Source organism: Pelmatolapia mariae, linkage group LG20 (assembly GCF_036321145.2).
Source record: "Pelmatolapia mariae isolate MD_Pm_ZW linkage group LG20, Pm_UMD_F_2, whole genome shotgun sequence".
Taxonomy (NCBI): domain Eukaryota; kingdom Metazoa; phylum Chordata; class Actinopteri; order Cichliformes; family Cichlidae; genus Pelmatolapia; species Pelmatolapia mariae.
The window spans coordinates 4,619,973-4,646,939 of record NC_086244.1 but is presented as its reverse complement, the minus strand read 5'-3'; the positions used below and the strand labels follow the sequence as shown (position 1 = coordinate 4,646,939).

General features: G+C 42.7%; 1 protein-coding gene across 3 annotated transcripts; it reads left to right on the top strand.

The window, feature by feature from the left end:
• Positions 1–1,873: 1,873 nt before the first annotated feature.
• On the top strand, positions 1,874–15,011 carry slc35a2 (solute carrier family 35 member 2). Of its 3 annotated transcripts, XM_063463920.1 has the most exons (7): positions 1,874–2,344; positions 3,519–3,696; positions 4,051–4,233; positions 4,915–5,066; positions 5,510–5,632; positions 5,977–6,560; positions 7,146–11,557. In XM_063463920.1, the coding sequence occupies exons 3-7, from the start codon at positions 4,176–4,178 to the stop codon at positions 7,192–7,194; spliced, it is 966 nt and encodes a 321-aa protein (XP_063319990.1). In that variant the 5' UTR covers positions 1,874–2,344; positions 3,519–3,696; positions 4,051–4,175; the 3' UTR covers positions 7,195–11,557. The 3 variants fall into 3 exon arrangements, with proteins under 3 accessions (XP_063319990.1, XP_063319989.1, XP_063319988.1); XM_063463919.1 differs by lacking the exons at positions 3,519–3,696; positions 7,146–11,557 and adding an exon at positions 13,175–15,011; XM_063463918.1 differs by lacking the exon at positions 3,519–3,696.
• Positions 15,012–26,967: the final 11,956 nt, after the last annotated feature.

Sequence of the window (26,967 nt, the reverse complement as noted above, 5' to 3'; positions counted from 1 at the left end):
TGTCGGCTGCACAATCTCCTGTTTCACCACAACCCAAAGATGCCGTGTTGGACTGAGATCTGCTGACGGTGGAGGCCGTTTCGTTACAGTGAACTCATCGTCATGTTCAGATGATTTGAGCTTCATGACACAGTGTGTTATCCTGCCTGACGGACCAATCAGAGGACGGATACAGTGTGGTCACTACTCAGGTAGGCTGTGGTGTTTAAACAATGCTCAGCTGGGCCTACGTGACCAAAGAGTGCCAAGAAAATATCCCCCACACCATTACACCACCAGCAGCCTGAAGCACTGATACAAGGCGGGATAGATGCTTTCATGCAGTTTAGGCCAAATTCTGACTCTAAAATCTAAACAATACAGCAAAAATAGAGCTGCTGTAGCTCGTGCACTTCAAGGTTCACCATGCTCTACACTCACAGATGCTCTTCTGCATACCATGCTTGTAACAAGTAGTTATTTGAGCTACTTTTGCCTTCACCTCGAAGCAGTCTGGCCTTTCCCCTCTGACCTCTGACATCAACGAGTCGTTTTCACCTGGATATTTTCTTTTCTATAAACCCTGGAGATGGGTGTGCGGTAAAATCTCAGCAGTAGCCCATCTGGCAACTATGCCACATTCAAAGTCAGTTGAATCACCAGTGTTACTCATTCTGATGCTCAGCTTGAAGGTACAGGAAGCAGATACAAAGAAAACATGAAGAATTAATCAAACATGATGTTTTTGTTGGAGTACCAGCAGAATAAAGAAGCAGAGAGGAAATTATTTGATTAATAGTTTAACAGTTTTTTTATTGATCAGGTTTCTTATTAAATAAATAAAGTCATTTTCACAGTTTTTTATTTTAAAAATAATACAGTGAATTAAAATCAAAAACAGCAGACTGTAGTTCATAAAGGTAATCTTTACCCGTATGTGTGTGTTCGTTCATTGGATGAACGTCTCCTCCATGTTTGACCAGGAGGTGGCGCTGAACACTCAAACCATCTGACAGGTTAGGTCCCACCAGCAGCCAATAGGAATGCTCCCTGCTCAACCTGGAGGATAAGGAATTGATTGTTCGTCGGTTGGTAGAGGAGGAGAGAAGGATGTCTCACTCTGACAGTTTTTCTGGAGCTCCTGGTGTCGGGCAGTTTATGTCTCACACAGAAACCGCCATCAACCAAACAAACCAATGAAAGGATCACACCTGAGCGACTGTTTCAAAGACGCCCGAAGCCTGCTGATATAAAACTACTAAAAGCTACATGTGTGCACTTTTTTCCTACTCGGATCAGACAGTTTTTATTTTCAGAATAAAAACAGTGTTTATATAACAAAAACCCAAATTATAAGAATAAGTCCGAGTTACGACTTTAAGGCGTTACTCCAGATGCTGTTTGTGAGTCACTCGGGCACTACTGTATATTTTATCTAGATCAATTAAGGAGTTTCGGCACAGTTATATGTTTAAAAATCAAATATATTAACACTAATATCCAGACCTTCCTCTCACCTGCCGCCCTCTCCAGCTCTTCTATGATGACCCTGCGCAAAAACACCCCACTTAGGAGTTATTTAGAAGATTTACTCTAAAGAAAACAAACTGGAGGCCCGATTAAAGAATCTGGTGCCGCACCCTGGAGCCATGCCTTATCAGCATGGGCTTATCAGCAAGCACCTCGTGGCCAGGACTTAACCCACGGACCCTGGCTGGGCTCTGCCCGAGTGAACTGCATAGGTCCACCCCACCTGTGGGTCAATAACCAACATATGGGTACTGGCAGTCAAAATGGGGCTTATTTTATTTTATTATCTTTTTTTATTTTACAAAGAGAACCTGTACATATATATATATATATATAAAATCGCGCGTGTATATTTGTTCGGCCTTGTATTTTATTTTACAATACTTTTTTTTGGCACACGTGACCTTCCACAGCGTGGTCCTCTCTTCCTGCGCCCCGTTTTCTCCCACAGCGTGAGACCTCCTGCTCGCCGCTCCTGTCTCTGCAGCTGTAGTGTCTTCAGTTCCTGGACACCTCACATATTACACGAAGTATTTTTCTCCTCCCGATGATCCCGGTGGGTCCTCCGGTTGTTCCTCCGCAGCCTCCTCTCTCCTCCAGCCCAGTATTTGTCGGACCGCCCCGGCGCTTTAGGCCGCGCAGTACGTCGGAGAACGGGAGCTCCGGTGGGGTCTAAACTGAGAGCGGGGCTAGCTGGTGGGCTAGCGGAGTGTTAGCCGAGCAGGCAGCGGTGTAAGGGCTCGGTTCGCAGGACAGCATAGGGAGCGCAGCATGGCCGTGGGGAACCTCAGCAAGACGGGAGAGGAGAAGACAGCGACCCGCGGTCAGAGTGAAGGTGAGCAGTCCTCGGAGGGAGAGCCGAGAGCTGGGATAACTTCACACGGCCCTCACGGCTCTGAGCCTGGGTCAGTGGGTGAATTAGACTCGGAGGGATGGAGAGTTTAAAAACAATGAAATTGAACTTAACATAAATTAAATATAATAAAGTTTCTCGGTCTGTTTTAGCAGAGCGGTGGAGGCTAGCTAACTACCTGCTAAGCCAACCAGAGTAAACAGACTTAACGACGACTTTAAACTAGTTAACCAGAAAAGTTAAACGGTGTGCTGGCTAGCTAATGCCGATAGTCAGGTGTTTATTAAATAAAACTTTAGGTGATTTTAAACGAGTGAAAAATAAACAGCAGCCTCAGCAGGTAGCGGCTAACTCAGCAGCTAACTAGTCCGTGTCTGTTAATGGGCTCTTGCCTGGCTGCTAACACTAACACACTGCCATGATCAAGGTGCAGTGTGAAGGTGTGTTAGTGAGCGACGGCTGGTGACGTGGACTTTTAGCCCAGCGGAGTTTGTGGTTTAAAACACTCACACACACGGCTATTCCTCTGCAGAGAACACACACGCCACTGTGCCCCCCCCCCCCCCCCCTTTCTTAGTGTGCGCGTGCGTGCATGAACTCGCAGGCCGGGCCAGCCACGGAGACCTCAGAGCCAGGTGCACTCAGGTAGAAACTTCCGGACACTCCCTTGGAGTAGCAGAGAACCCGTTCTAGCTGATAAACGGCTCCGAATTGTTTTCTAATGAGTTTAAAAATGTTGACAAATGTCACACCTTTGGCACACCTGAGTGGCTTCACATACATTAGGACAAGAAATAGACACAGCATGCAAACAGCCACCAGAAGAAGTTCCAAGAAGGAAAAACTGGTCTGCTGTTCCATACTTCCACAACAGACGTATGTTCCCACTGGGCCTCTGTGGTTTTACTGGTCTGCATGAAGCTGACATATTCATTACTGCATACACAGAAAAGCAAACAGCTGTGTGATGCTCTTGTTGAGTCTATGCCATGAAGAATTAAGGCAGGTATGAATGTAAACGGGGGTATTAGCAACATGTGCTTAACCTGTGCTCTTGGTAACGAAGCCTGCTTGGTGTACAGACATGAGTGAAAGCTCACACTGTCGAGTCCTGCACCACCAACACCACCACCTTCCTTCATTGTCTCTCAACAAGGTGAAGGTGATGCTGCCTTCCTCCTTGGCTGTTTCCCATGGCCATCTAATGGACCGCATTGGACCCTTTGACAGGCCGGTCCTGGCCCCCATGCTGCATGTTTGACACCCCTACAGTACAGTGTTAAAGTTGCTTTCAGATGGAAGTAAAAGATAAGAAAGCTGCTCCTGAGAATCAAGTGAGTGTATTACTGATGGATTAAAAACTTTGCACTGAGGTTTAATTTTCCATTAATGGTAAACCAATCAGTCGGCCGCATCGTGGCCTGTGGATGCTAAACATGCATCGTGTTAGGCCTGCAGCATATGTTGCCATGGTGATATACCACGCTTATTTTTTTTTAATGGTTTATTAGTTCATTTTATTTGTTCGGTCCACTCAAGTTCTGTTTGGTTTCTTTGTGGCCCACAAAATACCCCTGATGCAGTCACATGATCCTAAAGCGGAGCGCCTAAACTTTGCTGCTCTTTTGTAAAATCTCTTCCTCGTATGAAAACTGTGGTGAACCTTATGGTGAACTCTTGTCCTGTAGTTAACAGACGGTTGAAGTACATCAGCCTGGCTGTGCTCGTGGTCCAGAATGCATCGCTCATCCTCAGCATCCGGTACGTCCGCACGTTGCCAGGCGACCGCTTCTTCACCACGTCGGCCGTGGTGATGGCGGAGGTCCTGAAGGTCCTGACGTGTCTGGTCATCATCCTACTGCAGAAGAGACGTGAGTAAATCCTACTGAGCTGCTTTCTTGGCTGTGGAGTTAGAAGAGTTAGTTGTAGCCTCGCAGGCTTTTGTAGCTGCTCTTGTTTGAAAAACTGCATTAATTGATTAACTGATCAAAAATAATTAAAAAGATATAATTGATTAATCATCTTAAGGAACTTAAGACATTTTATTCCTGAACTGTACATGCCGAGCTTCTCTTTGTAGTGTTTGATAGACAAAATAATTAATTTATTTTAGGAGATGATATGAAAATGAGTTACTTGGTTAATTACAGGAATATTCTTTGCTTGCAGCTGTGAGGGACGGCTTTAAATTCAAATAGTAATTTTATTTGGGTGGAGTTAAAACAGCCCTGACCAACAAAGCAGCAGCTTCCTCGTGTTATAATTATTCATACTAAATAAATACTCCAAAAAACTAGTATTTCTATTTAAAACTAACAAGGGCAATTATTTACATTTCATTATGTTTAACCCCAGTTTGGGTATAAGATGCAAAGCAGCCTCCTGTCACTAGGTGGCAGCACCCCATCCCTCAATTTTGGGCCACTTACTCGAGCATGGTTTACTTTTTATTGCCCTACGCTGTCATCATAGACCTGAGCTGCTTTGGAGGCTACGATCAAAGATCAGCAGGTACAAAACCAGCCTTTAGCTCCGCCCCTTTCTCTCTGCAGTAAACGTGAAGGAGATGGTGTACTTCCTGATCGACGTCATCGTGGTTCAGTACAAAGACACTCTGAAGCTCGCCGTTCCTTCTCTCATCTACACTCTGCAGAACAACCTGCAGTACGTGGCCATCTCCAACCTGCCGGCCGCCACCTTCCAGGTCAGACCGCGTTCACAGAGAAGGCACTCGAACCCGCCTCGTCTCTGCATGTCTGTTCTTATCGAAACAGCCGGGTGATTAACGGGTTTGTCGATTGACCGAAAAATTTGGCATCTTTTTATAAACTGAAAGGTTTAATCAAACCAATAACAGTGTTCTGGATCTGTTCTGTCATTTGATTCTAGTAGGATATAATCAATATTTCAACAGGAATGAAACTTCTAATAGTAATTTTATTTTATACTGTTCATATTTTTTGGCATTTTTCAGATATTTTAGGAGCAATTTTCTTTACACGTTATTATCTCGAGCTGCCGAGTTCTTTAATAACTTGTAAAACTTTTAATGCACAGACTTACAGACACTGAGATTTAATAAATGCTTCAGATTTGTGTACATTTGATTAAACACAGTTAAATGGTGGCTTCCTGTCCCTCCCTCAGGTGACCTACCAGCTGAAGATCCTCACCACGGCTCTGTTCAGCGTGCTCATGCTCAGGAAGTCTCTGTCCAGAGTTCAGTGGATTTCTCTGCTGCTGCTGTTTGCCGGAGTCGCCATCGTGCAGGTGAGCTACCGCCACCTGCCGTTTCCCAGAAGCCCTGAAATTTAAGTTAACAAATCAGGCGGCTGCTTTGTGTAGCCACAGTTCACAGAGAGGTTTAAGAGTAAGCGTCTCTGCGGTTTCTGTGGCTCCAACTTTTAATGCTGAAATGAGCTGCTGGGTTTGTGACGTAGGTGAGGTGGCAGAGAGGGCAGAAAAATGCGGTGGGAGGTGAACAAACAGGGATGGGCGTAGTTAAGCTCTTCAGTCGTAATCGTGTGGGAACCTTTCAGGGACCATGTTCCCCGTAAACATGAAGCCCGGCTCGAACGCTAACCGATGCTGACGCATTGATCGTCTCTCTGCAGGTGCAGCAGGAGGGCAACAAAGAGGCGTCGGTGAAGGACACCTCCACTCAGAACTACACCGTGGGCTTGGTTGCCGTGGTGATCAGCTGCTTGTCGTCGGGATTTGCCGGCGTATACTTTGAGAAGATCCTGAAAGGCAGCTCCGCCTCTGTGTGGGTGAGGAACGTGCAGCTGGGAATCTTCGGCACGGCGCTCGGCCTGCTGGGACTCTGGTGGAATGATGGCGCCGCCATTGCCGAGCGTGGCTTCCTGTTTGGGTACACCAGCATGGTGTGGTGCGTCATCTTCAACCAGGCGTTCGGCGGGCTGCTGGTGGCCGTGGTGGTGAAGTACGCCGATAACATCCTCAAGGGCTTCGCCACCTCCTTCTCCATCATCGTCTCCACGGTGACGTCCATCTACCTGTTCGGCTTCCACGTGGACGTACTCTTCACTGCAGGGGCGGGGCTTGTCATTGGCGCAGTCTACATGTACAGCCTCCCCAAAGCGCCCGCCGGCTCGGCGTCCGCGAGCTCCTCCTCCTCCTCGTCTTCCACGTCCGAGAAGACGGACAGAGACGCCGAGATGGAGGCGTTTCTGCCAAAGTCAGTGCTGGTGAAGTGATTCCTGTTTCTCTCTGCTCTCTCTCTTTCGGGCATCTCACTTCCTGTGTGCTCTTGGCGGGGTCAAAGGTCAAACTGGGCATCTATCAGAAAGAAAGAGGTTCATCTGCTGCTCGCTCACCTGCTTCCTCACCCCTCTGACGGCCTCCCGAGTCATCCTCCTCCTGACGTCCTGCTCGCCTTTTCCACACCTCCTCCTGAGCTCAGCCTTCCCTCCTGGCCTCCTTCTTTCCTTCACCTCCTAACCTCTTCGCCTCATCTGGACTATAGGATACTGCGCTTTCTTCTCCCCCTTCTTTCTCCTTTCTCTGCACCCCTGAACAAAAAACACAGACCTCCTTGCTTCCTTTGTCCTCCTCCAGTAATGTAAAGGAGGAGAAGATGGCCTCCTCAGACCTAAAAACTAAACCACATGCATTGTGATGCAGAGGAGAGCTGCTCCCTCCTGTATCGTCCTCCTTTTTGGAGGATGAGAGGGTGAGGAAGGTTTGGGTTTTTACCCCTCTCTCCCTCTCTTCTATCCTGCTTTTTCCTCCTAATCACTAATCTCTCCTCTCTCCTCCTCAGAGCTCAGGGAGGCGTGTCTCCTCCCTCTGCTGTCCACATCACAACCTAACTGCTCAAAGCACAACGGCAGCAAGAGGAAGAGAAGGAGGAGGATGAGGAAGGAGCCACAGAGTGTCAGAAACCCTCACCACCCTCAGTCTGTTTTCTCCTCCGCGGCGTCTCGCCAGCTCTGCCTTAAAACTCTTTAGTAAATGAAAAGAGAATCGCCTTACGCTGAATATCGATCATATGTTGATTACTGTTGTTGCTGGTGGAGGACAACGGCAACCGTAGTCTGATGGAAAGTTTTCACTGTGCAGCCCCCATACATTTAAAGTGTCCTGTTTAAATTCCACCTTAAAACAGGAAAAAGGGACGGTTTCTATGGGAGCCCGAAGTGTTCAAGCAAAAATGTAACTTTGAATAAGTAATTTACATGTTTGTATACAAAATTTACACAGAAGTAAAGTAGCTTGAAGTGATGTAAGAACTTTTCAAATTCAATACACATTTTTAACCTAAAGGAAGTTCAGTGAAAATCACAACAATTTAAAATAAAAACGCAGCATTTGTGAATGAAAGTCACATAAATAGAAGCAGAATTGGAAAGTGACATTTAGAAAGAGAAAGTGATAAAAGTGTCATTATGAAATGCAAGGAAGACAAAACCACAACATTTAATTAAATTCAATCAAAAGGTACATTAAAAATTCAACATTTTGAAACTTGAAAGTTATTTAGTCTTATTTTATTTTTCTGCTATAATCAGAAATGAACTAAAGTCATTTATCTGGGCTATAATGAGCTGTTAGCTCATTTGTAATCGTGTTCACAGCAGCTGGTATGTTGACTAAAAAAGTAAAAATATGTAAATATGTCGAGAAATCATAGTAATGAAGACTAAAACCATAAATAACTCTTTGCTTTTGTTAAAACCTGCTTCCTTTTTTGTCTTTAATTCTGAAGTTCTCTCAGAAGTCTGCTTCCTGTTTGCCCTCGTTGTTGCCCGTTTACTTTTCTCGGCTGCACGGTGAAAACCTCCGGGGTAAAGCGTTGCTCCTCCGGGTGCGTCTCCGCTGAGGGACTGTTTGTGTTGGTGCCTTTTCTCCTCATCTGTACAGAAGCCATACGACTGTGTTGGTGTAAAGTTTGCGGTGTACAGTTACGGGACTGTCCGGGAGGCTTTGCTTTATCTGCAGCTCCCGTGTCAGCGGGAGCGGGGAATGTGCTCGTTGATTGGAGCACCTTTAAACTACGATCATAACGTGATGTTTGTTTGTTTTTGCCAAAATGTCCTGCCGCAGGCGTCTTGTTGAAGAAGGCGTCCTGCGGTGGCGTCCTGAATGTTTTTTCTGCTCCTGTTTGTCTCGATCATGTCGAGGCGGTTGTGGATTTTTATTTTTGTGTGTGTGTCTGAGCTGCTTCTGTGTTTACGTCGTTCAGCTTTGGGAGGAGAGGTTGAGTCGTTTTGGTCTCCTGATCTCTGCAGCAGGTTAAGATTCTGTGATTACAGCAAGTTTTGTTTTTCCTCACATCCACCACCGTCGCCGTGTAGCAGTTTGCCTCTGTTGTTGTTCATTTAAATCCTGCCAGCACTTGACGTAACCCCGTCTCTTCACGCTGGCCCGTTTGAGCCCCCGATTGGACTGATTGGTCCGTTAACACTCTCCGTTATCAGCCATTTACATTAGCCATCAAAGCATCTGTGTGGATGGTTTAAAGTTGGAGAAAAGAAAAAGCTCTAAATTAAGAAGGAGCTGGAAGGAAAGCTAGCTGTGTGCGGATAAAATGCTCCATCTTTAAAGTTTTTATACAGGCACAGCATTTACTGAACTACATTTCATTTAAAGCAGTTTACAGGTTATTATTGAAAATATAAATCTACTAATAAATTCTACTAAAATCTTGTCGATTAAGCAGCTTAGCGTAAGTTTCCGTGTGAAGTGAGATGGTCTGCACTTCAGACTCTTGTCACCACAGCACTGGAACTGCAGCTTGTGACAAACCAAACTGCAAGAACTGTTACTGATGCTTATATGAAGCACTATTCATTATAACTGTGTCAGGCTTCACAATACACTATACATATATGCAGTGGGATCTGGTTATGGATGGAGATGATTGAAGGTTGCTGCTCTCACGAGTCGGCAGCGGAGTCATGTTAACACCACCCACCACCAGTTTGGGCTGCAGCAGCGCCCCATCGCTCTCTCTGTGCAGCAGGAAGTGGATAAAAAGGGGAAAGGGAGACGGATGCTAGCAGGCGTGGTTCTGTCACGGTCGGCTGTGTCGGAGTAAACACGTATAACCAAATAAAACGTGTGACAGGCCTGTGGATGCTAACCTGCCTGAAGGGAAGGTGCACTCTGCACATTAATCTGGCTTCGTGCCTGTGGTGTTAAAGTGCCACACATTAAGTGCGTCTTAGATTTGTTGTGCGTTCCTCGCAGCAGCTCTGCAGATCTGTAAAAGCTTCTTATTTAAAAAGGTTTTTTCCCCAGTAGAATATTTTTCTTGAAAATGTTGCCAGTTTAAACTAAAGAAGTAGTTACAGTTCTCCTCACTTACAGTTAAACATAAACCACTGATGTGTAATGATGACAAACTCTCAAATACAAGTTCACTAACCAAACCTCTGATAGATGTTTTTATTGTGTCAGAAAAAAAACCTAAATTAAACCTAAAGTGGGATAAATGTAGCTCAGAGTTTAACATTTAGTTTTAGTCTGTGAATATTAGGAGCTCGATCATTTCATGAGTTTGTGTAAAAACGGGCCCAGTGATCATGAAACTGACCTGAGGACGGAGAAACGCGGAGACACAAACACGAAGCCACATCTCCCAAAGCATAAAAATGAACTTTAATTATTTTTCCGATTTCTTATCATAATGATTGAAGGCTCTTTTTCTGTTTTCAGTGTGAGATTATCAAAATCAAACTGTGAAGGGACAAAAAAAATGTTACGTTTATTTTCAGTTTTTGTAAAACAAGAAAACAAAAAACCTCCAGCTGACACTTTCTCTCTGGAAGTCTGAAATGAATATCTATCATAAATAATAATATATAAGCTGTTTTTATTTAATGTGGGAATCTTTGGGGTGGTGGTGAATGAAAGGAAGAGGAAACCCAGCAGGAAGCTTCAGATTTCAGCCAGAAGAAGCTTTTTGTTCTAAACTCTTCTTATGGTAATGACATAAATTTCTAGTGAAAATGAGTCCTTTGAGTTCTGTGCGGCTAATAAAGGATCATTTCTGCACTTATTAAACGTTATGTAGATGATCATTTTAATCTCAATCTGACATTAAAATGTCTTTATGTAGACATATCAGCTGATTTATATCAGAGGAATTATGATGGGATCTTTATTTTTCATTAAACATCACATCATAAACTTTACATCTTTTTTTTCATCAAAGTTTTCTTGTGAAAATATAAAATTGAATCCCAATTTTCTCTCTTGCAGTGGCTTTTTCCACCTTTTTAGAATAACAAGACAACGTTGATTCTTCTTTATTCACTCGAGGTAGAAACGATGATAAACATCTACTTCTGCTCTGTAAAATAATCCTGTCACAACTTACAGATTCATAGAAAAATAACTTGTCGTTTGTTCCTCTTTACGTTTACTTTACCTTATTTTTCCCTACATTAAAAACTAAAATTTTGCAAATTATATAAAATAAATTTTATATAGAAAATGATATTGACACAGGCTGATATCACTTTATTTAATTGCATGAATCCGTATTTATTTTATTTAGTTTGATTTTTTTCGTTAAGCACACGCTGAAATGCTTTTCTCTCCGCTGACGCTCTGCAGCGCCTCCTGCTGGCAGTTTAAAACCACATCCTCGGATCAGATCCTGCTGCGGTTGTTTTCCGAGGTTTGTTTGTCCTCGGTGGAGATCTGCCTACAGGATCTGGTTTAGTTTCCTCTTCCTGTTGGTTTGAGTTTGTGTGAAATCTGTGTGAGCGGGTTTCTTCTCTGATCTGTTTGCACTTGATTGTTGATTTGTATCAATGCCTCTGAATTTGTAAATACTTCCTTTGGTAAAAGTTTTATATAAATGAAGACATGGACTAAAAACTGTGCGGTTTGTCTTAATTTAAAGATCGGTGATAGTGAACGACACACAGTGTCTGCTCTCAGGTTAGAGAGAGACGATTTCTGAGAGTATTCGGAGAACTTGGGGAAAAAATCTGGGAATTTAGAAGATACAATTGTGGAGGGAAAAAAAAGTCTGGACTTCACAAGTCTTTAATCCTCTGTGGGAGTCGGCAGGTAAGGTGTGATATTCCAGCCTTTTTCTCCAAATATGGAGACTTTATTCTTCTTTCTCCCAGTTTTTTTCCCAACAGTGCTCCCGATACTCCAGTTAGGAGAACAATTAGTGTTCGGTCTTCTGGAAATCCTCCTCTGTATAAAATAACCCAGCTCTGTCAGAGAGAGAGAACAGAGCGCTTACAAAATCACAGGGAAAATGACGAATATGAGACGCTGGTTTAAACCAACAACACTGTATTTAAACATAAATATTAATATAGAAATATTTGTGATAAGTTTTGAGTTTTTTTTTTTAATTTATGAAAACTTGGTAAAATTGCGAAAAGAACATTTTAAATCTTTTTTTCTTTCTAATTTATTACTTTTGGATATTTTGAGGGTTTTTACAGCTTACATTTTTTAAAACAATAACAAGGGTCGGGGGGAATCGGTCCCTCAGGTTTAGTTAGATCGATGAAACTTTAACAGGCTAAAGAATTTTGTTCGTCCTTCAGTAAAATGATTTTTTTTTTCTGGTAGCGCTAAAAAACACCGACTGTAGGGAGATAAGTGACTTTTTTTTTTTAACGCTTATTATTAAAGCCTCCTGTAACAGTAATGTTGTGTAACTGTAACTTATTATTTTACCTGTAATTTGTTTTTACGTACACTGACCCAGAGACTAAGTTACATGTAATCTATTATATAAGCTACGTCCTGTAGCGTCAGGAGATATTTCTGTATCATCAAGCTAAAAGAAAACTAACTCATTTGTACCTTATACACTTACCAGCCACTTTATTAGGTATACCGTGCTAATACTAGGTTACTTCCAGAATTGCTCTAATTCTTCATGGCAGAGAGTCAATAATGGATCAGGAACACTACTCGGAGATTTTGGTCCGTATGGACATGACGTTATCGCTCGGCTGCGCACGCGTGATGTGAATCTCCCGTTGCGCCACATTTGATCGGGATCAGGTGACTGCAGAGGCCGTTTGAGTGCAGTGAATTGATCGTCAAGTTCAAGAAACGACTTTGAGATGATCTGATCTTTCTGACATGGTGTGCGATCCCGCTGGAAGCAGCCATCTAAAGATGGAGCACTGTGGCCGTAAAGGGATGGAGATGGTCAGCAGCAGTGCTCGGGCAGACTGTGGGATGTTTGTGTGGGAAAATCCAGCAGATCATCAGATTCTTAGAAATACTCAGACCAGCTGGTCTGGCACAGAGTCACTTACTTCCCCTTTCTTCTTCACTCTGATGCTCAGTTTGAACTTCAACAGGTCGTATTGATCATGTTGATGTTCGTGTTGATCAGCTGACAGCATTTTGTTACAAATGCAGCAAAACAGTTTGAAGCCCGAGTTCTTGGCTCATAGAGATTTCTTTTATATACTTTTATGTAATTACTAGAAACTTTGACCATATTTAATATGAATCTCCAAAAGTTGATTCTGTTCATCTGGACGTAGCGTCTGTAAGCTATGAGCAAATGAACACTACGTCCAGAATCAACTTTTGGAGATTTACTTACCTGGATGATTGAGCATGCATCAAGACGATTTAATGTGAACATTCAACAGAAAACAAGGTCAAACATGAGTCCTCATTAAGAAAAGCTTAAATACTGCAGTGCCCCTGTGATGTAATGAAAAGAAGATTTGAAACATTCAGCGTGTGTTGTAGCAGCCAGGGTAATGTCTTTATCTAACTTCCTTTCCTCCTCCTCCTCCTCCTCCTCCTCCTCCTCCTCCTCCTCCTCCTGCTGTATCTGTTCTGTAGGTGTGCAGGTAAAGAGAAAGGATCCTGAGATGGACCCCTGCCACCACCTGCCTGCTGAGATCCACACATTTCAGAGTACCCCCAGTTTCACTCAGAACCACAGCACTCGTCCTGCGTCTGCTGCACTAAAGCTAAAGTACTGTAGTCACAAATATTCCTCTAATAGTTTTCAGCTGCTTCTCATAAAGAAAACACTCCAGCGTGCACCATTAGGTGCTTATTTGCTTTTAACACAACAAGCACACCCCAACAGCCGACAATGAACAACACACCTGTGGTTTGTTACTCTGTGACACTCATCCATATTTTTTTTTATTCAGCCTCTTAAAGATTTCAGGAGCCAAAGAATAAAACTGAGGTGATGGACTGAATCAAAATGAATTCATTTCAAAGTAAAGGTTTGCTGAGGCAAAAAACAAACAAACCCCAAAAACATTTCCTCCAGGAAAGAAAAACATAGAAAAACCTATTTAAAAAAATCTAAAGGGAACATTATGACACTAAATCAAAAATATTAAATACTACTACTAAATAAACACTAACACAAATTTTTAAAAACTCCTTTATTTTTTAAATAAAGTGGTCTATATCATTTCAAAATAAAATTATTTGTCATTGTTCAAATCTGACAAATTTTTATTTTCTGTATTTTATTAAGTAAATTTTATTGTAGTATATACATTTAATAAAGACAAGTTTAATATTGGTGATTTCAAAACTGATGACTGAACATTTAGTTTATTTAAACTTGAAAAATCATCAAAGTTCTTTTAGAATAAAATATCATTATATAAAAAAACACAAAGATACAGGATATGAAGGAACAACATAAAACAAAATGTTATACTTGAATGACTGATTAGGGATTCATTCAGGCTTCGGGTACTGAGGGAAGCTGAATGGTTTGTAATGACCACGTTTGTTTGATCGTGACCAAAGGAATCGTTTTTAGGATGCGTTGGAAAGAGTTTCAGCTGATCGAAGCATAAGAACTAAAAACGTTTCCTGTGTGCTCGGTTTGCACCGAGTCGCAGTGATCGTTTGATAAAACAGGAAAGATGAGTTAAAAAAGCAGCTCATAGATGGAAGAGAAAACCATTTCAATTAAATCAGATGCTAACATGAGTACACTAAACACTCCTGGTAACCGTGAGAACGTCTCTCACCATCAACACGTCAAACGTCTTTTTGAAGTCGCTGACGTTCATGCACAGAACGCCTCTCTGCTGACTCCTTTTCATTGAATGTTGCTGAGGATTTCTACGAAAAGTGCCTTTAAGTGACCGTTTACAGTGTTTCCTCCTCAGCGTACGACAGTATTTTATATTTAACAACTGAAAGTTCGACATGTTGTGATTGTAATCGTATTCGACTCTGTGCCTTAAAGATTTCTCTTTTTTCTGAGATGTTAAAGGAGACCTGTTCTGCTTTTTTCCTTATTTCATGTCATTTTAAATGATCCAAATGCCACATGCTGAAGTCCTGTACGCCGCTCTGAACACTTCCAGTTTTTAACAGGAAGTGCACCTCACACATTCTTAGTCCTTCCTCTCAATAGGCTCCCTGAAGTTGACCAATCAGGAGAAACCAAGCTTCTTGGGTTTTTCAAACACAAAATGAGCTGAGTGGGCAGTGTAATGCAAAGATGAATTATTTTATGTGAATCATGCAAAGCTACTCTGATAGAGTTCCAGAATAAAAGCTGGAAATAAGCAGAACAGGTCCTCTTAGAGAGAGATCTGAAACTCTTGAGGCCATCAGTTTGAATTCTGTGAAGTGTTTTCATACTAACTGATGTTTCCATTTTTAAGATATGACAGAGAAATGTTTAAAAAAATAATCTTTGTGAAATTAAACTGATGAAAACGTTCAGTGCCTTTTCATTTCTGATTCAAGAAAAAATCGATGATCTGTTTTTAAAGGTCACAGACAGTTTTATAGACAGGCCCAGTGTTTTTTTTAGAGGCTCAGAAATATTTGGTAAAGTCTAGAAGCCTCCACCCTGGAGATGCAGTGGTTTGATCAGATCGTGAGCCATGTCTCTTATTATGTACTTTCCTTGTTTTCATTCATTTCATTCATCCACAGATTTTTTTTTCCCAGAGCTGTGCCGACTCGTTAAAATGATTTTCTGGGATGTTTGTTCTTGAGTGTAACGGTGGTTTGCACCGTTTCACAAACCCTCTGTATTTCCTGTATTCATGAAGGCATCTCAAAGATGCTCATCTTGATTGATTGATTTAAAGATCTGAGGCTGTGCACAGAGGCAGATTTACCAGCTAGCATATTTCCCTGTTTATGAGAAACAGAAACTTGAGCTTAACAAAATTTAATCAGCCCAGATTTGCTCATTATAGTGTAAATTTAGACTTCTTCCACTGCTGAAATGTAATAGCTGGAGTTTGACATGTAATTTGTCTCAGAGCCACCGAGGGGCGACAGAGGACGTTTTTTGAAAGGGAAGGAGGAGCTGCAAGGAGGATGATGACCTTTGGAGATTCAGCTCCTCACTGCAACATGAATCCAGATTTTTATCACAAATGGAAACTTAAACAAATCGAACAGAGCCGCCCTCTCATCCAGACTGTGGCTGAATCTGTAGGAAGCTTTATAAAATCCGGGTATTAGGACAAGCCACAGTTTGTGTCATGTGGTAGCCAAGACCTCCTGGAGGATCATATAAAGCTGTTAATTTAAATGTTTTACATAAAAACAGTTCCTGGTAAAGGAAGGGTATTTTTTTAAGATCACAGCAAGTTGACTGACTTGATTGACAAAATACCCTCTGTCATTTTGATTCAAATATAACAACAAGAAATAAATGTTGAAGCGATGCATATTCATCTTCAGACATCTTATGCTGTTCATCATCTGTTTTTAAATGAGGTCATCATTTTCAGAATGCTCTTCTCTTCGCTGGAACGAAGGAGCAGAGCATCTCTAAGCCCAGATCTTGTCAAACATGGAGCAGACGCGCTGCAGCAGCAGAAGACCACACTGGGAGTTAAAAACTGGAAAAACATTTTCTGGTCCGATGAGCCGATTTCTGCTCCAACATTTGGATGTTTGGGCGAAAATTTGGTGTAAACAACATGATACCATCGATCCTGCTTTGTAGCAACAGTTCAGACTCGTGGGGGGTACTGTCTTGGCACACTTTGGGTCCCTAGTAACAGCTAAGCATCATTTAAACACCACAGCATGCCTGAGTCCTGTTCCTCACCATGTCCGTCCCTTTATGACGGCAGCGTACTGTCCTCTGATGGCTGCAGGATGACGCTCACAAAAAACCTCACAAAACTCAGATTATCTCAAACCGTTTTCTTGAACATGACGATGACTTCGCTGTACTCAAACGGTCACTAGATCTTGAATTTATATAATAATATTTACCCCAAAAGTTGATTCTGTTCATCTGGACGTAGCGTTTTCAGTGGGAGAAACTGAAAACGCTACAGCCAGATGAACAGAATCAGCTTTTGGGAATTTACTTACCTGGCTGTATCAAGACATAATATTTAATTATTAATTTTTTCAAATGCTTTTGTTACGTCCCTCTGCAGCCCCTAATCTCCTCAATGTTTTCAGCTGGTGCTAATTGGCCACACCTAGTCAGGTGTGGATAAAAGCATACCTGAGGCAAGCTTCCAGAGAGCTCACTTGTCTTTGCCTTGGTGGCACCAGCCATTTTAGCCAACCTGGTATTCCATTTTAAGAAAAAACCTCTTCCAACTAACAGTCTGGTATTCATCTTGTTTTTCAATGTTGCGGCTTTTGAGCCGGGTCGTAACATAAGTGGGGGCTCATCCGGGATTGTTTGGACATTTTTGTGGAGACTGAATATGAGTTTGTTTCACTTTCAAGTGGGTGAGTGATGGTGTTCACTGTATTGGGCAGACTCTCTTTAGTAAGTGTGTTTCGGCTGGGTGGCTGTGCTGCCCTTCCATCGAAGCACTTGTTTGTTGTTTTGCTTTGTTGTTTTAGTTTTTTGTGTTTGGTGGTTATCCTGGGTGGGGGTACGCTTCAGAGTTTGGTAGGAGACTATCTCTGGTCTGCTGCCTGCTCTCGAGTTTGCGTTTAAAGTTGCCTCGAGCCCGGTACACCACTGAAGACTAGACAGGTAAAGTTAGGGTTTTATTGTTTTTAGCGTTTTAGGCTGGGAGTTGCACATAGTGAACCAGTGGCACCAAACTTGGCAAGAGGTTTGAGTCCATTATGGTCTTATGGTGAGGCAGGTAGGCAGTTTTTAAGTTGGCATAGTGTGTACACCATGTGTGTGCATCTGTCAGTGTCGCTGGATGCTAATGAGATCCTGATGAGGTGAGTGTTTTGTGCTGTGACCTTTAGTGTTGTGGGGAATATGGCTACTTTTAATCCAAGGTTCAGTAAGTAACTTGTTGTGGTAGGAGGCCACTTGTATGTGACCGTTTGTGTGGTGGAGACCACAGATCACTTGTGTGATTATTCGTGGCTGCTCATTTTGTGTTGTAGCAGGTTGAATAATCATTTTGGGTTTGACTGTTGTACTCCTTTGTGTTGGTCACATGTTACTTTTTGTGTGTTCAGTGTGGCAACTTCAAATCCTCATGCAGGGGCATCCCTGTTTAAAATGCCAACTAAAGAAATGTGAGTATTTAGTTTTGTGTTAGGAGAGCTGGTAATAAAGTTTGTGTTTTGGCTCAAGCTTATTTTTGAGGGATCAAGGCTTCAGAGGGGCTTTTAATTTGTCTAGGGGTCCTAGAGGAACCCTTTTGAGGGAGGAGGTGTTACGTCCATCTGCAGCCCCTAATCTCAATGGCCGTTTATCAATATGCGTACTTGTGCGTACTTGCGTTCTCGTGTACTCGTGATACGTCATCAGTCGGAGACCAAGTACTGTTCCAATTCGAAGTACGCATCGAGCCGAGAACGCGAAAAAGTCCCGGATGTGTTCTCGCTCCGCCCGTTTTATCGAGCATGCATCGGTGTAGACTTGGTACAGCTATATATCCCAGAATGCATTTCGTCCAAAACTCAACAGCGGACCCCCGGCACATCGTCCCCCCCCCTCCCCGCCCGCTCGCGGTCTTCTCACTACTCAGGTTAAAGAAACCCCAGCAGCTGTCTATAGTATTGAGTGTCCACTAGAATAGAAATAAAAGCGTTCTAACATCTCACCTGCTTGTTTTTATTAAGGTATGTACACGTATGTACATGTACACTATTTTTATTAATAGAGGTTTCACTACTGAGGTTAACAATGATATATAAGTCACTTAGATCACTTCTAAATGTTAATGTTTGGTTTATTTCAGTGTTTTATTTGTTCCTGAGTAAATCGGTTTGGCTGTGATTAAAGTTAAGCTTCATAACATGTTACTCACAGTTAAATTAGGGGGGGACGGCAGTAAAAACTCCGGACCTGTGACATCATCACGTACGCTGGTACAAATCACGAGTCCGTGCTCGCGTACTTGAGAATTGAGAGACGGCCCACGAGTCCGTGCTCGCGTTCTCGGCGGGTACGTACTCGCGTACTTGGGCATTGATAAACGGCCAATGTTTTCAGCTGGTGCTAATTGGCCACACCTAGTCAGGTGTGGATAAAAGCATACCTGAGGCAAGCTTCCAGAGAGCTCACTTGTCTTTGCCTTGGTGGCACCGGCCATTTTAGCCAACCTGGTATTCCATTTTAATAAAAAAAACCTCTTCCTACTAACAGTCTGGTATTCACCTTTTTTTTTTTTTTTTTTTTTTTTTTTTTAATGTTGCGGCTTTTGAGCCGGGTCGTAACACTTTTAATTCAATTCAATTTTATTTGTACAGCGCCAAATCACAATAACAGTCGCCTCAAGGCGCTTTATTTTGTAAGGTAGACCCTACAATAATACATACAGAGAAAACCCCAACAATCATATGACCCCCTATGAGCACTTTGGCGACAGTGGGAAGGAAAAACTCCCTTTTAACAGGAAGAAACCTCCGGCAGAACCAGGCTCAGGGAGGGGCGGGGCCATCTGCTGTGACGGGTTGGGGAGAGAGAAGGAAGACAGGATAAAGACATGCTGTGGAAGAGAGACAGAGATTAATAACAAGTGTGATTCAGCAGAGAGGTCTATTAACACATGTTGAGTGAGAAAGGTGACTGGAAAGGAAAAACTCAATGCATCATGGGAATCCCCCGGCAGCCTACGTCTATTGCAGCATAACTAAGGGAGGATTCAGGGTCACCTGGTCCAGCCCTAACTATATGCTTTAGCAAAAAGGAAAGTTTGAAGCCTAATCTTAAAAGTAGAGATAGTGTCTGTCTCCCGAATCCAAACTGGAAGCTGGTTCCACAGAAGAGGGGCCTGAAAACTGAAGGCTCTCCCTCCCATTCTACTTTTAAATACCCTAGGGACAACAAGTAAGCCTGCAGTGTGAGAGCGAAGTGCTCTAATAGGGTGATATGGTACTACAAGGTCATTAAGATAAGATGGGGCCTGATTATTTAAGACCTTGTAAGTGAGGAGCAGGATTTTGAATTCAATTCTGGATTTAACAGGAAGCCAATGAAGGGAAGCCAAAACAGGAGAAATCTGCTCTCTCTTTCTAGTCCCTGTCAGTACTCTTGCTGCAGCATTTTGGATTAGCTGAAGACTTTTCAGCGAGTTTTTAGGACATCCTGATAATAGTGAATTACAGTCGTCCAGCCTTTAAGTAATAAATGCATGAACTAGTTTTTCAGCATCACTCTGAGACAGGATATTTCTAACTTTAGAGATGTTGCGCAAATGGAAGAAAGCGGTCTTACATATTTGTTTAATATGTGCATTGAAGGACATGTCCTGGTCAAAATGACTCCAAGGTTCCTCACAGCATTACTGGAGGCCAAGGTAATGCCATCCAGAGTAAGAATCTGGTTAGATACCATATTTCTAAGATTTTCAGGGCCGAGTACAATAACCTCAGTTTGATCTGAATTAAGAAGCAGAAAGTTAGCGGCCATCCAGGTCTTTATGTCTTTAAGACATTCCTGCAGTTTAACTAATTGGTGTGTGTTATCTGGCTTCATGGACAGATAGAGCTGGGTGTCATCTGCATAGCAGTGTAAATGTATGCTATGTCTTCTAATGATACTGCCTAAGGGAAGCATGTATAATGTAAACAGAATTGGTCCTAGCACTGAACCCTGTGGAACACCATAATTAACCTCAGTGTGTGAAGAGGACTCTCCATTTACATGCACAAATTGGAGTCTATTAGATAGATATGATACAAACCACTGCAGTGCAGTACCTGTAATACCTACAGCATGTTCTAATCGACTTATAGGATATTATGGTCGACAGTATCGAACGCTGCACTGAGGTCTAGCAGGACAAGCACAGAGATGAGTCCACTGTCAGAGGCCATAAGAAGATCATTTGTAACCTTCACTAAAGCTGTTTCTGTGCTGTGATGAGCTCTGAAACTCTTCAAATAAGCCATTCCTCTGCAGATGATCTGTTAGCTGTTTGACAACTACTCTTTCAAGGATGTTTGATATGAAAGGAAGGTTGGAGATTGGCCTATAATTAGCTAAGACAGCTGGGTCTAGAGATGCTTTTTAAGTGAAGGTTTAACTACAGCCAGCTTAAAGGCCCGTGGTACATAACCAATTATTTTAACAGATCGATAAATACTCCAGCCATGAATTTCTTATTGTCGGTGTAATCTGTTGATGCTAAAAGTTGTATTAAAAGCAAAGACTTATGCACAATAAGGGGCCTTTATTTGGATGGTTGTTTATGTCATCTGCAGAATTTTTCAGAAACATGGTTTGTAGAAGAGTTGGAGATTTTTTTTTTTAATAAACATAATAATGTTGATTTATTATGGACAAAATCCCAGTCAGGAACTTTCTGGATTTTCCTGAGGTGGTCCATGTGGCACTCTTGTTTTGTAAAAATATTTAATAATTTAAAACAGGACGTCTTTAATAATCTGAGGATGATTTGAAAGAGCACCTAGGCTGTGATTTCAGAAGGAGGAGTGGTGTAGAATACTATCATATAATCATAAATACATATTAGTTGCCGGGGGGAAATTCATGCAATAGGAATTAATACATAGGTTTTATTTTATTACCCATAGACTTCATAGAACAGCTTTCATGTCCAACGCCCTATGATGGAAATGTGAGTCAGATAAAGGAATGTTTATGCATTCTGTTTGGGAATGTCAGCGCGTTTACCTGTTTTGGAAAAACGTCTAGATTGTACAGATTGATTAAAAGTTGCAACACTTTCCCAGGAAAGCCTCTCCCACCTCCTTTGTTCTTTGAAACCACAGAAAAGTTACAGTTTATGTTTATCAGGATTGGTGATGAGCTGGGCCTCTTCCACGTGTGGAGGTGTATAGTTCCTATCTGGCAAAGTTTAGTCAAATTCCCGTACATAATGCCAGAGTTACTAATGAGAAAATATCACCCATCAGGGTTTCATTCAAGTATTGGGCTGTGTTGAAAAGGACAGCTGTGAAGGAGAATAAGAAGTGAGACAAAGAGAAGCTTAGTGCTGACAGAATGAGACGGCACTGAACTTAATAAACTACAAAGTACTGACTACGAAAAGCTAATCTGAGGTCCTGGAAGAGACGACCAGTGGAAAAAGTGGTAATTTTTTATTTAAAAAAAGGAAGAAATCATGAATCAACCTGCTTTGGTGACATCAGATACACTGAAGCAGAGATGACAGTGTCATGCCAATTTGTTAGAATCCTTCCTCAGAAAAACTGACTGCTCATCTCCAGCCTGTCACTTGCTGACGGGCATGACGGCGTTCCTTTCTCCTCGGGTTTCACAGAGTTCTTTCACAACACTGAATTTTTGTCACAGCTACTTCACAGAGTTTCAAGTATTAGTCAGGGCCTTTCAGAGACCAACAGGCTGAGGCTGTTTCTCTGAAACACAAGTATCCACAGAAAAACATCCTGGGTCAGAAGCTCCAACCTGCCAGTGCTGGCTCTGGTTCGTTTGGAATTGCACTGAATTTCTGAACAACTGAAAGCCTCTTTGAGGATTTGGGGACTTTCTCCAAAACGTGTTGGTCATAATTATTGATAGTGGTATCATAAGTTGTCTTGTTTGGAACTGTGCAGTTCTTGATGGTGTTTGTTTGCAGAGATGACCTCCAACAGCATGTTTAAACTGCCAGAAACAGACTCCGTGAGGGTGGGTGGAGAGTCTGGCATCCTTTAATGGAACCTGTCCTCACAGCTCGGCATCAAGTAGCTTGATTGGCATTTGCATGAAAACACCAGAACTGGCAGGTCTTTCCTCCTCGCAGATGCAATCAGGTTCATACTGAACATATGTGACAGATGTGAAAGAGTCTGGAGACGCTGTGGTGAATGTTATGTTCTCTGCAACATTATCCAGCATGACCAGTTTGGCAGTGGAAGGCATATCCATGGAGGGACACACAAATGTTAGCCAGCAATACCCCGAGTGATGTTCCTCAGACCTCACACTGGTGCAGTTTGCAGTAAACAGCTGTAAGAGAAGGTCCACACTGAGCCCTGAACATGAAGCTGGAGCATAATCAGGTGCTTCTAATTAATAGATGCAGAATCTAATACTTGAAAAGGGTTACAGGAAAGTAACCATTTATCCTCCACCAGTGCTTAGTCAGGGTCATTCTCACACCATCATCCTCCTGATTATGATTGTCAGCATGCACCCTCAGCTCAGGCTGCTGCTGGTGGTGTAATGGTGTGGGGGATATTGTCTTGGCACATATTGGTACCAGCAGAGGATTGCTTAAACACCACAGTGTACCAGGATGTTGTTACTGTTTTCATGGCCACGGTGTACCCATCTTCTGATGGCTGCTTCCAGCAGGATATTTGCTCACCTTTGGCCTCCTGACAAGTGGTCACTGCATGTTTTACCCTGAACGGCTTTACTCACTCTGGAGATTTGTTTCTCCGGCTGGAATTAAACCAGCAACCTTTCGCTTGCCAAGTGAATATGTAACCAGCTACACAGTGGCGCCTGCTTCAAGCAGGATCAGCTCAGATCAAACTGCTTTCTTGAACATGGGAGTTCATTGCAGTCTTTTGAAAAGCTGTTAAAACCTTTTTTTTTTCGTGGTTAAAATGGATTTTTAACTGTTTATTTTATTGTCTTTTTATTTATGAGGCACCTGATTCTCTTACCTTTGGTATGTGCTGGAGCAGGAGATTCACATCAGAAATGTGCAGCTGATAAATCTGCAGCATCTGTGTGACGCTATCATGTCAACGTGGATCAGAATCAATGTTTCCAGCACCTTGGAAAAAGTGTAACTCAGGCCTGCAGTGATGTTCTAGAAAAAGTTTTCATATGATTCCTACAGAAACTTTTCCTCTAAACAGAGCCGTTAGAGGTTCCTCAGAGAACCCTCTCTTAAGTTCAGAGCAGATATTTGATTAAACTCCGCTTCAAGTTGTTTCCTGTAGTGTCTCCTCAGTATTTTAACCTCATCAGTCAGTAAGTTACAGATGTCACGGTCCTGCTCACGTAGCCTGAGGATAAACGGTGCTTTGAAATAAAAATTACATCACGTTCAAGTTGAGGCCTCTCACCTCGTTTTTACTTGAAACTACAGCAGAGTTACGGTTGCTGTTTATCAGAACATATGAAAATATGACCTTCATATTTGTCACACACAGCAGGCGTTACTAATGAGCAAAAGTCACCTGTCAGGGTTTCAATCAAACATTCTCCTGTGTTGAAAAGGAAAGCCGTAAAAGGGACTTAGTTAGAAGAAGTTAGAAGAGAAGCTTAGTGCTGAAGAACGAGACTGGGGTGACGATGGATCCTGTTAACTTGGATCTGCTGCAGAAACTGGATGGACAACAAATACTAATCTTAGGTCCTTCACCTCGTGTTCTTCTCGTGAACCAATAGTGGAAAATACGAGTCCATTTCACGTGTTTGTGAGAGGTGAAATGGACAGGTGCACTGAAGAAGCAACACCTTGTGGAATCCGTGCGAATTATTGCAGATGTGAAGAGAAAAGGGGGTCAAGCCGGTACCAGCAAGGTGTGCCTAATTAAGTGTCCAGGTATATCACATAGAACAGCCTGCCACTGAAGTTTCAAGTCAGAAGGTCATGTCCTGAACAGCGTGATGGTCTCTTCTCATTTCCTCTCATGAAGGATGCTTCAGGGTCAGTGAACCCTTCCTCAGAAAACCCAACTGTTGGTCTCCAGTCTGTCACTTTCTGACAGCTATGACGTCGTTCATTTCTCCTCAGGGCTTCACCAAGTTCTTTCACAACATCAGGTGTTTTTCACAGCAACCTCACACAGTTTCAAGTATTAGTCAGAACTGTTCAGACCACTGACAGGTGGTGCTGTTTCTCTGAAACACAAGCATCCACAGAAAAACATCCTCGAGCTGCTCAGAAGCTCCAAGTTCAGCTTCAGAGCTTCTGACTCTGAAGTAAAATGAGAAAGCACTTATTTATCACCTGTTCATGGTGGAGCTAATATTTTCCATCCAGCGTTTTTTTTCCTTTTACATAAAACAAACGAATGAACAAACAATCCGCTCCTCTCGATCCACACACAGCAGTGCACATCCCAGTTCCCGTTTATTTCCTGAGATTTTGATCTCAGCTTGTACAGTTTTAATGAATGAAAAGTTGGTTGGGACCAAAGCTGTTATATTTTTATATTTTTAACTTTGAGTTGGGTTTAGTTGCAGTTACATTCCAGAGTGTTTCTTTTCTTTTCAGTTTACTTTTAGCGTTTTAGTATTTTTATTATTAGTGGCAGGGGCAGATGCAAGACGTTCAGGACAGATAAAGTACAAAGATAACATTTGCAGCCTGGCAGTGTTGGATGGAATGAAACATAATGTCCCAGAGGTGTTCTGTTAGATTTATGTCATGCAAGCGTGGGGGTGAGTCGGTGGTATCAGTTCCTTCATACTCCAGGAACTGCCTGCGCACTCCTGCCACATGACGCCACATGATGCCTGAAGTCTTTCTTACAAGTTTACCCCTCACGTCCCCTCAGAAGTATTTATTCACCTTCTGTGCCTCTAAACTTTTATTGGGGCTCTGCAGCCCTCTGGTGGTCTGTTGAGTTACTGCAGGAACACTATCCTTGAGGCCCCTTCCAAAGGATCTACTGCCAGCATTACAATGCCAGATGCCACAGGACACCCCCAGAGGTCCTATGTCTGTGCCACACCATACCTGGAAAATGCCCCCCACCTCCCCCACAGTGTAACTGAGCCACCAGATACCCTCACTGTAAGAGTCAACGTCTGTCAAAGGGGCCCAGAGGCCAGTACATGGGAGTGGACCCAAGCAAAGACACCAAACAGAAACAGTGACAAGATTTACAAGTTTATAATAAACACAAAGATAGCAATGAAGGCACTCAAACAGAGGGAGAGTGTAGTTAGACTTGGGAGGAAGGAGTGAATACCAGGAGGTGAGAGGAATATTGATCTCGGGGACTCACTGGTGGAGGTAGAGGTCATGAAGCCTTGGGGAGGAGAACTAAATGAGCGTCTGAAAGGTGAGTGGGTGAATGAGGTTCCAGCCTTATCTTCCTGATGATCCACAGGACGGACAGGTGGGGGAAAATGGTATGTAGTTTTGATTCCGAGGATTAGACTGCAGAGAAGTGAGGAGAATCTTGCCAATATGACCAGCGTCCAGGTAATTAAGCTGCAGGTGAGCAAAGCGGTGATGCAAAGCATAAGCGAGAGCACAAGAAGCGCTGAGGCCTGGTTATCACCATGAGGGAGCTGACGGACTGGTGGAGAAATTATAGCAGTGCTGGTCTTCTAAAGTGCCTCAGTGATGTCAGGTGAGTAAGGTAAGGTGAGGAACTGAGAAGGCTGACACAGGTAAGCACCGGCAGGCAGCGGAGAAACACCAGACGCTCACTCGGATCCTAACAGGCTCAGGGTTTTCCTTTAAATTGTCACCTGTCCACATGTGAAAACGTGTGCTAAAAACAAGCCGACGCTCAAGCGTCAGGCTGTAAATCTGACACTGTCAAAGCTAAAATGCTAATGTTGAGGCTTCAAAATGCAGAGACAGCAATAGTGGCTACATCGATATTTAAGGTCGAGTCTGCAGATACAGATACTGTCCTGTCTGCCTCCACTCTCCCCCCTCTGCACATGTCTGAACCATCTCAGCCTCAATAACTTTGACTACAGACGCCACCACCTTACAGTCTCCTATCACTTTCAGACCACACACTCTGCATAAGATATACTACACCTGGGTGCACCTTCTTTGACTCTTATACACCACCCTTTACCACTCATAGTCCTTAGATTTAGATCTCCTCCACACTCCCACCCTTTCTTCTCTCTCGCTGCCTTCTAACATAACTTCCCCCTTTCCTCTTCCTTTGTTTTTGGCTAACAGTAGCACAGTTTTCCAATGAAAATGAATGCCTAATTCTAACCCTCCTAAACTTAACCTAATTGTAACCCTGACATTAAAACCACATTTTGAGCTTCAAAAATGCATTTTATCCCCATAAATGACTGTTGGTCATCTACTGGAAGGTTGGTCATCATGTCCTAACTAGTGAGAAACATTTGCTCAAAATAATTATTTTCTAAAAGCTGTTATCTTTTTAATATTAAAAACGTAGGTCACTAATTCAGTTTTCCATATTTGTGTTCATAGTGAGTGAATTATGTTGATGGGGTGTGGTTCGGTCATGCAGGAGAACTTCAAGCCTTTGCACTAGTTTCTCCTCGCTGAAGCTTTTTCCAGCTGCAGGTTTGGTGCTGACAGCTTCAGGTTAAGCCACAGAACACTCAGTCTTCA

Bases quoted from the DNA above. Each gene is read 5' to 3' on its own strand.
- slc35a2 (XM_063463918.1), top strand. From the start codon at position 2,281: ATGGCCGTGGGGAACCTCAGCAAGACGGGAGAGGAGAAGACAGCGACC. The intron at 4,234-4,914 runs GTGAGTAAATCC...TTCTCTCTGCAG, and splicing joins CATCCTACTGCAGAAGAGAC to TAAACGTGAAGGAGATGGTG. The intron at 6,561-7,145 runs GTCAGTGCTGGT...TCTCCTCCTCAG, and splicing joins ATGGAGGCGTTTCTGCCAAA to AGCTCAGGGAGGCGTGTCTC.